The sequence below is a fragment of the Nuphar pumila genome, chromosome 5 (assembly GCF_984573655.1).
Source record: "Nuphar pumila chromosome 5, dmNupPumi1.hap1.1, whole genome shotgun sequence".
Lineage (NCBI taxonomy): Eukaryota > Viridiplantae > Streptophyta > Magnoliopsida > Nymphaeales > Nymphaeaceae > Nuphar > Nuphar pumila.
In genome coordinates this window covers 23357305-23370210 of record NC_143253.1, presented here as the reverse complement: position 1 = coordinate 23370210, position 12906 = coordinate 23357305, and the positions used below count along the sequence as shown (strand labels likewise).

General features: G+C 39.3%; 1 protein-coding gene across 4 annotated transcripts; it reads left to right on the top strand.

Annotated features, from left to right (window-relative positions):
* The first annotated feature begins 1907 nt into the window (after positions 1 to 1907).
* Positions 1908 to 12349, top strand: LOC149837117 (ABC transporter E family member 2-like). 4 transcript variants are annotated; one of them, XR_016431889.1, is made up of 13 exons: positions 1908 to 2149; positions 4014 to 4099; positions 4205 to 4302; positions 4391 to 4508; positions 4625 to 4714; positions 6324 to 6628; positions 6722 to 6917; positions 6999 to 7184; positions 7346 to 7615; positions 10227 to 10281; positions 10379 to 10522; positions 11425 to 11670; positions 11745 to 12349. XR_016431889.1 is itself a non-coding variant. In XM_090005828.1 (12 exons), the coding sequence occupies exons 1-11, from the start codon at positions 2047 to 2049 to the stop codon at positions 11862 to 11864; spliced, it is 1818 nt and encodes a 605-aa protein (XP_089861954.1). In that variant the 5' UTR covers positions 1908 to 2046; the 3' UTR covers positions 11865 to 11875; positions 11974 to 12113. The 4 variants fall into 4 exon arrangements, 3 of the variants coding, with proteins under 3 accessions (XP_089861954.1, XP_089861953.1, XP_089861952.1); XM_090005828.1 differs by lacking the exons at positions 10227 to 10281; positions 10379 to 10522 and having other exon boundaries at positions 11745 to 11875; positions 11974 to 12113; XM_090005827.1 differs by lacking the exons at positions 10227 to 10281; positions 10379 to 10522 and having other exon boundaries at positions 11745 to 11911; positions 11974 to 12101.
* The last annotated feature ends 557 nt before the right edge of the window (positions 12350 to 12906 follow it).

Below are 12906 nucleotides of genomic sequence, written 5' to 3'. Positions count from 1 at the left end.
ACAAAATAATAAAAACCCTTGATGTGCTTCTTTCCAGGCGAGTGTAGGGGGGTCATCGGAGTCCTACTTTGGTAAGAGCTCCGACACGCAAAACCACTTCGCCTACCGACCATATTCGGTAAAACTAAGGTTCTTGTGAAGTTAGACCATCAACACAAGGTACCTTTGGATACTCATGTGTGATGTATCTCGACACATTTACCTTATTCTACCCTACTTAAATTTCAAACACGATAAAACTACCTTTGGGTCGTCTATCGTTTCATGAATCTAAGTACAATGTGCATATCGACTTAAACTGTATGATAGTATAAAATTCATTTATGACTTACATGTATTCAGTCACTTTGGTGACATGAAAACACTGAGTCATCTAACTATCCTTAATGCCAAATATGTAAAATAATATCTTAAAATAGTCCGTAAACCAAAAGGACCAGACTTATGACCCTCGAAATGGTTCTAAAACTGAATGAACCTGTCGTATGTTTCACGAACCGGTCTTAAAGCACTCTGAACCAGTCTGAAATGGCCCTGAATCGGTCATCCAAGGGTCCGAACCGATTCTGAACCTTATGAACCGAGTCAAGTATGAATAAAAATTCACAAAACCCTATAACCGTATGCCAAAATCCCTGTATTTTCTTATATTTAAGAAAACAGAGTTTTAGCATCTCGGAACCGGTGATAAACTGGAAGGAACCAGTCAAAAACAGCTCCGAACCGGTCCCGGAAAGGGGCCGAATCAGTCCCTGATCCGGTTCAGACCAAATAGTGCCTGGACCCTTCTGGATCCGGGCCAGACCCGACTGTAACCGGATCCGGGTCGGACCCGGTAAGAACCGAATCCGGGTCGGACCCAGTAATAACCGGATCTGGGTCTTACCCGACTCAGACTGGATCCAGGTCGAACCCGGTAATAACCGAATCCAGCGACTACTCCGGCGGTTCGTCAGCATCCAGAAAAATGGTGACACCGCCCGGCAGTCTTCGACGACGAAAGAACCATCGGCCTCAGGTAAGAACCCTGAAACCCTTATTTTTTTATTTTTTTATTTTTTGTTGTTTGTCGCCCGACGACGACAGTTGCTGGAAAAGAATATGTCGCCCCATGGCGACTGTGGCTAGAAAACACTGTCGCCCAATGGCGACAGTTGCCGAAAACCGTGCAGCAGAAGCGTGGTGGGCCCATAACCCAATGTTGGGATCGCCCGAGGTTTTTCACCGCCGGTCTGGTGCGCCGGCGTCTCAGCCACCAGCCAGTATACAACCCCTGCAAAGAAGAAACACACATCGTACCTGAGGCGGCCATTGATGAGCTGCTGTGCTTGCCGGAGAGGGGTTTCCTTCAACTCAGCCGGTCTGCAGCCACCACAAGCGCATGCCTCCGAATGCTACCGGTGAGTCGACCTCTTCCCTCCTAAATTTTTTGTATTTGCGCTCTTCTAAAGGGTTGCTCATGAAACCCTTTTATAAGCTCAAAAATTGAGAACGGTTGAGTAACCGTTCCCTCTGAATTAATTTAGGTTTAACGGAAGGAGCAATTTATCTGGGGAAGCGTTACCCACATCGTGGGTAACCACCACCAAACGTGGTGGTTTAACCCAACATGATCAAGGGCGGTGGTTCTCTGTGCAGGGCTTGTTGCAAACAGACCGGATCCAGTATGCCACATTTTTATGATTTTTTGGTTGTTAATTTCAACCCGATTTGGATTCGACTTTCTTGTGTATTTACCGATCCGGATCCGATCCGTTTGCATCCCTACCGCAGGAGGGCGTGTGCTCCCCACGTATGAGGTAACGTTGCCGCCCTCTTTCTGCAAATAAAATTTCCCGGCAACAGTCTTTCAACAATTACGACTTTTATCCTTTATAGTTTTAGACTTTCGCCGCGCCATATTCTCTCTCCCTTTTGCTGGAAAACTCTGGAAGAGAGGCAGAGAAAGCTAGGGTTTCTCTCTCTCTCTCTCTCTGAAAAGGAACCCTTTTTCTACGACGAGAGGGGCGGTAGGGTTTCGCATCGTCACAGTGTGGGAGAAGAAGGATGGCGGATCGGTTGACTAGGATTGCGATCGTGAGCTCAGATCGGTGCAAGCCGAAGAAGTGCCGTCAAGAGTGTAAAAAGAGTTGCCCCGTCGTCAAAACAGGTTCGGATCCTCTTCTTTATTCCGGGATTTCTCACGAATTGGGGAATTTCGCGTTTTTTATCATGAGAATCGACTCCTCAGGCGACGAAACGCCTGCAAATTTGGTCTCTTTGTTCGAGTTTTTGATGATATCCGTTTTTTCTTTTCTCTTATTGTCTCTGTCATCGGTTGGAGTATCTTTTCTCTTTTTGGTTAATTTGTTCCAAAAAAACGAGCTCGATGCCTTTAAAACTTCTTCTTTTTTCTTTCCTTGATTGAGTTGCTTTGGTGTGATCTTGCTAGTTGTCTGTGATATTATCTCCGGGGGAATTACCATGAACTGGGGCTTTGTTTGTTCGGTGCAATTCTCTGTGCTGATTTTTGTTCGAAAGATGAATTTATCACTGATGAATTGGAAACTGCTTTGATGAACTTGTTTATCGATTTTCAGTTATAGAATCTGAAGGTTCCGGAATTACTGAGGATGGAATAGAATAAAGTTTGAATGAATAGGAAATAAGATAAAAGGGGGAATGGAAATTTGGCTAATAATGCGTGAAGGAAAAAATATAATGTTTGCTAAAAGCTCCTCACAATTTTTTTTTATGGAAAAGGTAAGAGTTGGGACAGTAATGAGAAGAAGCAACTGACTTCGTTAAAAACTCAGCAACATCCTGCTTGTTTTTATTTTTGCTGTCATTGTCGTCATTGTTACTATTGCTGTTGCTATTATCGTCATACTTTTAGTACTATTTCATTGACGTATATTCTGTTTGATTTAGCGAATGATAGTACTGTGAGAGGTTGAACAAGATATTGGGGCTAAGTTTTAGTTTGGACCTGGAAAGAGAACCAATTGGTTTGTTCAGGTGGATGCAGGAAGAGGGAGTCTGTACGGGAAAGAACGTGTAGTTTGTAATTCTTTGATAGATGATTGACTCAAATTGTCATGCCAGATTGGTTCCTATCTTGTTTCAAACATAGTCACACATGTCGCTGATATTTCCGTTTCAATAAAGTGGAAGAAAGGGAACAGATTCAGATATCTTCAAAACATCACCAGTTCAAAATATTGAGCTAATATCATGATATTATCATGCTGTTATCACAATATTTTCACAGGAATAGCATGACATTTTTATTTATCTCAGTTTATTTTTTATGTTTATTCCTTATTTTTTCCATGGTTCAAAAGCTTTTCTATCTTTTATTAATATTTTGCAAAAAAGCAAAAAGAAAATCTATCTATTTATATCTTCTGTATTATTTTCTTTCAAGAATGCTGAGATTTTGTTGAGATGTATAGAAAATCTTATGATATCTTGTGAACTTTCCTCTCTTAGATAGTGTTGGGACTTGAGGCTGATATTGATAACTATATATCTAGCATTTTGATGGTCATGTTTGTCATATCCTGATGTGTCCCACTTAGAAAATTTGACCTTTGTATTTGATGACAGTAGTTCTTCATGTTGCTAATGCTTCTGTTTGAGATTGTTTGTGACACTTATCTGTTGCTTGAATATCTGAGTTAGTGTCTGGTAAGATGTTTTAGAATTTAGATTCTATAATCGATGAATTATTATTGGTGGATCTTGGGCATATAGTCTGTTTTCTTTTAATATTACAATATTGGCTTGGTCACTTTAAGGTTAAAATATCACTCGGGTCAAAGAATTGTCAATGATATGAAATAGGCAATGAGAGTGCACGATAAATATTATTTTGGACATGTTACTTCCTATTGGTTTTCAGTTTTTAATATTTCCTGCAATGCAATTTTGCCTACTCTTCTGCCATCAGTGTTTCACAATTTGGAAGTTTCTTCGGTATTAGTAGTTGTATTTTCTTTAGTCACTGAACATCACTAGCTACTTCTTTGTAGGAAAATTGTGTATTGAGGTCACTCCAGCCTCTAAGATTGCGTTCATATCCGAGGAGTTGTGCATTGGATGTGGTATTTGTGTCAAGGTGTGTGTACTTGTTTATCAGTCTTGCTTGATGATTTTTCATCTTATATGGCTAGAATGAGTAAACTGCCCTAGAATGAATTCTATGTTGTCTCCATGAATGAAGAAATGCCCATTTGAGGCCATTCAAATCATCAACCTTCCAAAAGATTTGGATAAAGATACAACACATCGTTATGGAGCAAACACCTTTAAGCTGCACAGGTTTGTATAACAGTGCTACTTTTGCAGCATGTCACTTTGCATTTGTTGTTGCTTTGATAATGTGAACTGTAACAGTCAAATCATGCAGGTTGCCAGTTCCTAGGCCTGGACAGGTACTGGGATTGGTTGGAACAAATGGCATTGGAAAATCAACTGCTCTCAAAGTGTTAGCTGGGAAATTGAAGCCTAACTTGGGACGATTTAATGTAATGCTTTGTGTTGTATGGATAAAGAAAAGAAGAAACCAATGCTTTTCTTGGACATCTTTTCACATGGAAAATATTTGATGTAATTGTAACGAGCGAGACTGTTTTTTCTGCAGAATCCACCTGATTGGCAGGAAATTTTGACTTATTTTAGAGGCTCGGAACTTCAGAATTATTTTACCCGTATTTTGGAAGACAATCTCAAGGTACCATTTTTTTACAATCTAGTGGTTCTCAGTGTCTTCCCATGATTGCTAGAAATTGGCACATGAATCTGTTGATCCCTTTGTCTACAAATTTGATGCTAGAAAACCATGAATACCATGCCAGTTCAATCTTTTGTGTAGTTTATGTGAACATTTGTTGAAAAATTTGTGTGGTTTTTTTTAGCTTGTGGATGGGAATGACCTCTGGACCTCTGGTTATACTCAATTAGCAGAGTGATTAATTCTAATAGTAAGAGAGAAAACCTTTGACAAATTTATGGGGGCATCATCAAAATCAGGAATATGACATATTTGATGGTCAGCTAAATTAGATTCATTTGCCATCATAATGTGAGGTTGCTAAGTCTACCGAATAAGAGTACGAGAAGTGTGTGAGTGTGTGTATGTGTCTACGCTCTGTGTGTGTACCTAAGTCACACGGACTCGGCTAAAAGGCCGACGCACCCGCGTCGACACGTCCGGACATGGGACAGACACGGGTGCGGCTTCGGACACGGGGCAAACACGGGTGCGGCTTCAGACACGGTCAACGCACCGGGGCCGAGTCCGTCCACATTTTGGACTTGGTCAACTTTGACCGAGTCTATTTTTGTCCATTTATTAAAATTAATTTGGACTCGGGTCGGGTCGGGTCTGGATCCGGACCCGACCTGGATCCAAGACGGTATTGGGATCGGATCTTATTATATATATAGCTGTGTCCCTGTGTCCAAATTTTTTGAAATTGATCCGCACCCGTGTCGCACTCGTACCCGTACCCACACCCATGTGACATAGGTGTGTACTTATCTACTTGGCACAGGATCAATTATGGAACTTACGGGGCATGTACTGAAAAGAATGAGAGCAACTTACAAACTTGATGGCAGGTGTAGCAGCAGGAGTGGTATCAAGATTTGCAAGAGCAGGACAAACTGAGCAGTAGAAAGGAATATTAGTGATGCTACACTTTAAGTTTCTGTTTTGCTTAGTAACATAGTAAAATGGGTTTTTTCTTCTAACTTTGGCAAGTCAACTTTGTTAGCTCTATCATTCACCCATCACCATCTTTAGAATATTTTTTTGAGATTTTTTTTTTGGGAGAAACCATCTTTAGAATATTAGTCAGCAACAGTTGGTCTTCTATACTACAGAAAAATTTGGTATTCTGGTCCCATTCTTTAAGTCACAGACTGCTATGTGCTAATACTGACATCTCATAGTTACCTTATAGTTTGCTGTCTGAGAATGTCCTTTCATTCTAGCCGACTTCTCCTGCTCGTATGCAAGCTCATCTTGTAGCCATCAGCCTCATGGTAATACATCCATCTATGCCAAGTAGCGGATTCAAAAAACTTTGAACCATTTTTGTACATAGGAAGACCATAAGAACAATAATACAATCAAGTACCATGTGGCTACAATACTTGTTTTTCCCCTTTCTTTTTGTATTTCAGGTACAATTCAAATGTCTATGGTTCCTCTATATATTTGTTTTTACTTCACATTGCACTTTATTTTATTTGTTCTGAAGAAAATGACACATTGGTGTTTCTGCCTCAGGATTTGTTATCCTATTCCTGTTATTGACTTTTGTTACATTAAATAGGCAATTATCAAACCACAGTATGTTGATCACATACCAAAAGCAGTGCAAGGGAATGTTGGCCAGGTGCTTGACCAAAAAGATGAAAAGCAGATAAAGGCACAGCTTTGCCAGGAACTTGAGTTAAATCAGGTTATAGATCGGAATGTTGGTGATTTATCAGGTGGAGAGCTCCAGCGCTTTGCTATTGCAGTGGTTGCAGTTCAGAGTGCAGAAATATATATGTTTGATGAGCCATCAAGTTATCTTGACGTGAAACAGAGGTTGAAAGCTGCACAAGTAATTAGATCACTGCTTAGGCCTAACAGGTCTGTCTTCCGGACATTTCTCTTTATGTCTTCTGTTATGACTTTTTTGGAGATGAAGTGGAAGATGACACAGTCTTATCTTTCCTCTTTCAGCTATGTGATTGTGGTTGAACATGACCTCAGTGTCCTAGATTATTTATCAGACTTCATTTGCTGTCTCTATGGAAAACCAGGAGCATATGGGGTTGTAACGCTTCCCTTCTCTGTTAGAGAAGGTATTAATGTATTCTTAGCAGGATTTGTTCCAACTGAGAACCTTCGATTTCGAGATGAGTCCCTTACATTTAAGGTAACTAGTCAAATTTTATAAATATGAGCAATATTTGCTGTTTGATTGTTGGTTGTTATTAAACGTGCATGTGTTATGCAGGTTGCAGAGACACCACAAGAAAGCGCAGAAGAGATTCAAACATATGCTAGATACAAATACCAAACCATGACAAAAACACAGGGAAATTTTAAACTTCAGGTTATTGAGGGTGAATTTACTGATTCCCAGATTATTGTGATGCTGGGGGAAAATGGGACTGGAAAAACAACATTTATCCGAATGCTGGTATGTAATCTGCAGAGAAATATCATTTTTCTTATTGAACTGCTATTTTCTGAATACTCTATGGTGCATTCAGTCACCTGAAATTTGTTGTGTGACCCTTCTCCAGCTTATTTTGGATTCCCATGCATATACTTGTTATCCACTGTCTAAAATTTCTGCAGGCTGGTCTTCTGAAACCTGATACAGTGGAGGGCTCAGAGTTGGAAATACCTGAGTTCAATGTTTCATACAAACCACAGAAAATAAGTCCAAAATTCCAATCAACAGTTAGACACTTGCTGCATCAAAAGATCAGAGATTCTTATATGCATCCCCAGTTTGTGTCAGATGTCATGAAGCCACTTCAAATAGAGCAATTAATGGACCAAGAAGTTATTAATCTATCTGGTGGTGAATTGCAGAGAGTAGCATTATGTCTATGCCTTGGCAAGGTAAGTTGTTCTTTTCTTTACTTTTTACTTTTTATTTATTTTTTGTTGTGATATTGCGGGGATCTTATATGGGGGGGGATTTGTGTTTAATGAATGGTGGCTTATGCTTGTCTACAAGTCAGTTTCTCTTACCTCTGGTACCTCTGGCTATCCACATGACTGCAACTTGTTTCAAGATACTCTTTTTAAGAATTCAAGGATATTTCCATTTGAGAGCATGTTACTATTAGGATTGATATAACAAAGGTATTACTATTCTGAGGCAATTTTAGAACTGAATCCTGTGGTTAACCTGAATCTATTATCAGGAAAAAGCGAAATAATGTAAGAAAATAAGTTATAATAGTTATTAAAAAAAAGTCAAATTAGTAGTCATGGGCCGCCAGCCCATAAGTAGGATGTGCCGCTGCCAGGTCAAGTCCAGCCAGCTGACGGACTGGGCCAAGCAGCCCAATCCTTTTAAGTCATGGACAACAGGCTGGTCTGGCTCATAAATTGGACATGCTGTGGCTTGATGATACCTTCCCACCAAACTTTAGCCTAAAAAATCCGTGCTCATGACGTGCAGGCTGCCTGACCAAATGCCTGTCACTTGTTTGGCCAAGAGACTCTGCCTTTCAGCTAAAGCTGGATATAGAAATTGTATGTATTTTGCTAGTTTGTTAATTAAAAATGTTGTGATCTCATTTGCTGGTTTTAGTAATGCATGTTCATGTTAACTGCCACCATTTATGTGGAAGAGATCACTTCCATTATTGTTTAATACGGTACCTCAGTTCAATCTAGTCCTAAGGATACATTGTGATCTTCCTTCATAACGGGATTCATTATCAAGGAAATTCCTTTACACCATGCAGTCCTCTAGGCAATTGGTCTGGGATAATGGTCTTTTTGCTTGTGGTTAGCTAAGTTATCAATGGAATAAATTAGAATTGCAGCTTCATAAAAGTTTCTCTATGAGGTGTTGCTGACAGATTGAAGAGAGTTGGAAGGTCTATATCTGATGGGGAGTTTAAAGCTTCTCCTGAGCTGCTTTGAATTACAAATAATTAATAAATATGAACAAGTATCTTTCTCTTGTTTGCCCTATTTTTCCATTCTGAGGAGCATTCTTTATTGATTAAAAGTTAAAACACAGAATCTGCTGTTTGTGAAAAAGTAACAAGGTGCTAAAATCTTACTTTTAGTAAAACTGGAGATGCTTTTGATGATTTATCATCTAAGTTCTAATAAATGAGGGTACGTGCTGGATGAAGACATCAAGGTAGAATAGGCCAAGGTGCCATACCATGTGGGCCGAGATCTTCTAGAGATGTGCTCATGGTTGTTGCCCTTGGAATTAATGGGGGCGCCTAGTTTTGAGCAACTTTACCATTTTTTCCATGTCAGATGGCATGGAAAACGTTACATTGGAAATCATATAGTGGCTGAACTAGAAGATAAAGGTTTTTGACACTTTGGAGTTTGTGGCATTAAAACTAATTGCCATTATTTATAAATTTATATCGAGCTCAGCCATATAGGAACTTTCAGCTTAGAATAAGGTGCTTAGAGGCTTAGTGAAGGTGGAAACATAGCAGGGGCATTGCCGCATTGGTCATCTTGTGTGAGTGGCATTCTTTTTTGATCCCTTTTCAGGTTCTTCTGTGTTTAGTGAATTTTTAGAAAAAATAATAATGATGTACATACAACATAATAACATATCATCAATATGCTTATCACATCTGCTGCTGCAATTAACCCTCTTGTATTTTTTCAACATGTGGTGACTGCTGTATTCTTCTTCAAAAAAAGTGTTGAACGCTGTAGCACAAGCTACTCGAGTCTTTCTTTTTTGAGAGAAACCTACTCAAAATTTCTAACTTTTGAGGTTAGATTTTTACCCAGAGGCTGACACTTCGTGTGCTGAAAAGGGAGGATACATGGTTGTGGTTAGTTGGAAGTATGAAAAAGCATCACGCTGCAAAGATTTTGAAGTTATGGCTCCCCACTACATGATAATGCTATCTACTGTGGGAGCAGAGATGGAAATGATGGAATTTTTACAGCAAGTGAAAATTGCTTTATGAGATTCACAAAATAGTCATCAGACGATATTTTGGAGTTCCCTTTAATTTCTAATAGGTTCAGTTACTCTATGCATGGTGATGGTACTAAATGGATAATAAATGCTACATCAACGTACTGGACAAGAACCCATTAAGGTGAGTCATGACAAGATGGGTAAAAAATTGTTTAACCATATCCAGAGGAAATGGTGCATCAGGCGCAAATGCCCCTGATAGGAGGGGTAGCATTCTTGGGATACTTGTAAAGATAGCTTTTCTCTGTGTTTGAGCGGATGTAGTGCCCTTCTGTTTATCAGATAAATGATATGCTATCCCCCTTTGTACTTTAGTCTTCTTTCTTTAAAAAATGCATCCCTCTTCATTAAAGAAGGTTTTTGGAAATAGTTTTGGGTGTTTCTTTTCCCCTTTGTGGTATTAAAAGACAACTTACTAATATACACCACCTTGATGGGTATTGTTCCTAGTGTTTCTATCCTGAATGGTTGTGGGGGAATTCCCTCTCACGTTTAGTAGCTTCTAATCACCTCTTTTATCTTTGCAAGTTGTTTTGGGAATAGAGCAGCGAATGTAATCCCGGGAGGCTCAACCTTTTTGAAGGTCTGTCAGGAGATGAAATGAGAAGGTTTGATTTTTTGCTATTATGCTGCTTACTGTGAGGGAGGCTTGGTCTCTCAAAGGTTGAATGCCTCTTCAGGGCTTCTAATTTGTGTGGGAGTATTGCATTGGACCTATCTGGAAATCAGTGCCCCGATCATACCATGGTGTTTGAAGGGTGCTGTCTGTGCACCATAGGGGGCATGTGCATTGTGTGCATCACGTCTGGCATATGAACAACACGGTAATGGTCCATAAATAAAGGTTTTGTTTGCCAAACTACTACTCAGGGGTTTGTAGCGATTATACAAGCATACTTATTACTCATGCAGATTCTCCTTTGTGCTATTTTTTGTGCCTTTTATATTCATTAAAAATAATAAATAGATTGAATACAGAGATACTGATGAATGATTCTGTACTTCCATGTTGATGTGGCATGGCTCCCAATCAGCCATGTTGACTTATGGTGCTATGTTTTGTTGTGGATATTATTTCTTGTTAATGTATTATACATAAAAGGGCACACCCTGGAGTGGATACAGTTCCCGATGTGATATTTGGAACCTGTGTAAATGAATATGTGCCACATATCTTGTCTTTTGAGATAAAAAGGGCCTTACCTGGTGTGTTCCGGTACCCTGAGGTGCTGGGAAGGGTTAGACCAGAGACAGTCCTGACCTTCTGCCTTTTTCAAGAAGTGACTACTCTCAGGACTTGAACCCATGATTGTTCAATAACAGTTTGATCATGCTTTATCATCGCACCAAACAATGGCCCTGATCGAGCCCAAGGGGTTTGGTGCAGTGGAAAGGGCCTTGGCCACTAGACAGGTTGTCAGGGTTCCATTCCCATGAGCATCAACCCCTTGCATTAATGAGGGCAAGGAATAAGCCCTTGCTCAGCCATCGTAAGTACGGCAGGCTTAGCCAGCGTGAATAGGTTTCTGATTCCAAGGGTGGTTTCTCTGCCCATGAAAAAAAACAATGGCCCTGATCTGTCGTGTTTAGAGATGTGAAATGAAAATTTTTCTGGTTGGTTAGAAAAATGGAAAGCTTCCCATTATTTGTTCATCTTCATTGTTTGCTCAATGACACTACTATTTTGCATGTGCTGCTTTATTGAAATTCATATAATCTCGTGCAGCCTGCAGATATCTATCTGATTGACGAGCCAAGTGCATATCTGGACTCAGAACAGCGTATAGTGGCTTCAAAAGTCATCAAAAGATTCATCCTTCATGCTAAGAAGACTGCTTTTGTTGTTGAGCATGACTTCATAATGGCAACATACCTAGCAGATAGGGTGATTGTCTATGAGGGAATACCATCCATGGATTGTGTTGCTAATGCTCCACAGTCCTTGTTGACAGGGATGAATCTCTTCTTGTCGGTAAGCTAATTGTTCCATTGTTTACTTGTAAAGAAATTTTTGGAGGTGTGTCATGGTATGAAATATTTTTGCAGCATCTGGACATCACATTTAGAAGGGATCCTACCAACTATAGGCCTCGTATAAACAAACTAGATTCTACCAAAGACAGGGAACAAAAGTCTGCTGGTTCCTATTACTACCTTGATGATTGAAGCAGTTTCTGGTGCAGCTTTAGTATACTTCTGCGTGTGATTATTCAGTAAGTTTTGACAGTTCGATCACTTCCTCTTATACAGCTTCATGGAAACGTTTTCCAACCAGGTTTCGGATCTGGACTTCAGTGGTGAATGTTCTGCTGATTGTAGACTTTGTCCAAGTGTTACATGGTGATGATGCAGTCTGCTCGCCAGAGAAGTTGAATCTATTGGCATTCTTTTGATGATTAGTATCCTTGATGACAGTTTTGCATGACTATTATTTTTATTATCTTTGCATACAAATACTTGAGATCTTGAGGGATGCTGGATTGAGTTTTTCTTTATCGTTTATGTATACTATTCCTGGCCTTTAAGTAGTTTTCTACATGGGTGTCCTGTGCCCAGGTGCGGGGACAGGAATGAGTTTTGATAGGTCAATAAGTTGAAATTACTGCAGTCTTCATGTGAGAACCATATATCGTGCTTAAAAAGCTTTTTAGTTATGACCTTTTGTAGCCTCTGTGCTTCACTTTGTGCATGTGTGTTTTTGCGTGAGAGAAGTGATGCAAATCAATTGCCGGATTCACAAAACCACGCTACGGTCTATGCTATTGTAATCCACGATGTATAAAAATTTTAAGAAAAATTAAGCCAAAAATAACCAATAATTCATTTATTCATCTCTCAAAATAAACATTGGTTACTGGAAGCTTCTTGTTGCATGGAGAAACTCATTTTCTTGGATGTTTGCTTCAGAAGTCAAAACTCTTGGCTTCCTTTAAATGAGAGAAAGTTTTGGGAAATTTGTTTTTAAAATGGAAAATGATTGTACTGTATGGATATTTTAACCTATTTTTTTAAAACTTCATAATTTTTTATATTCTCTCATGTTCAAAATTGTAATTATCCAACATCGTTAATTTTTTTATTCTCCTCAATTGTTAATTGAGGCTTTATTCCAATAAAATTATATCGTTCGTTGGCTAGTTTCAACTCACTTAAATTTAGAATAACATATTTTTTATCTAGATCTTACGAACTCACATAAATTTATTTA

What these genes read in the sequence shown, in the direction of transcription:
- LOC149837117 (XM_090005826.1), top strand. Translation starts at nt 2,047, where the DNA reads ATGGCGGATCGGTTGACTAGGATTGCGATCGTGAGCTCAGATCGGTGC. An exon ending in CTAACTTGGGACGATTTAAT is followed by an intron (nt 4,509 to 4,624) that starts GTAATGCTTTGT and finishes TTTTTTCTGCAG; the next exon opens with AATCCACCTGATTGGCAGGA. An exon ending in TATGTCTATGCCTTGGCAAG is followed by an intron (nt 7,616 to 11,424) that starts GTAAGTTGTTCT and finishes AATCTCGTGCAG; the next exon opens with CCTGCAGATATCTATCTGAT.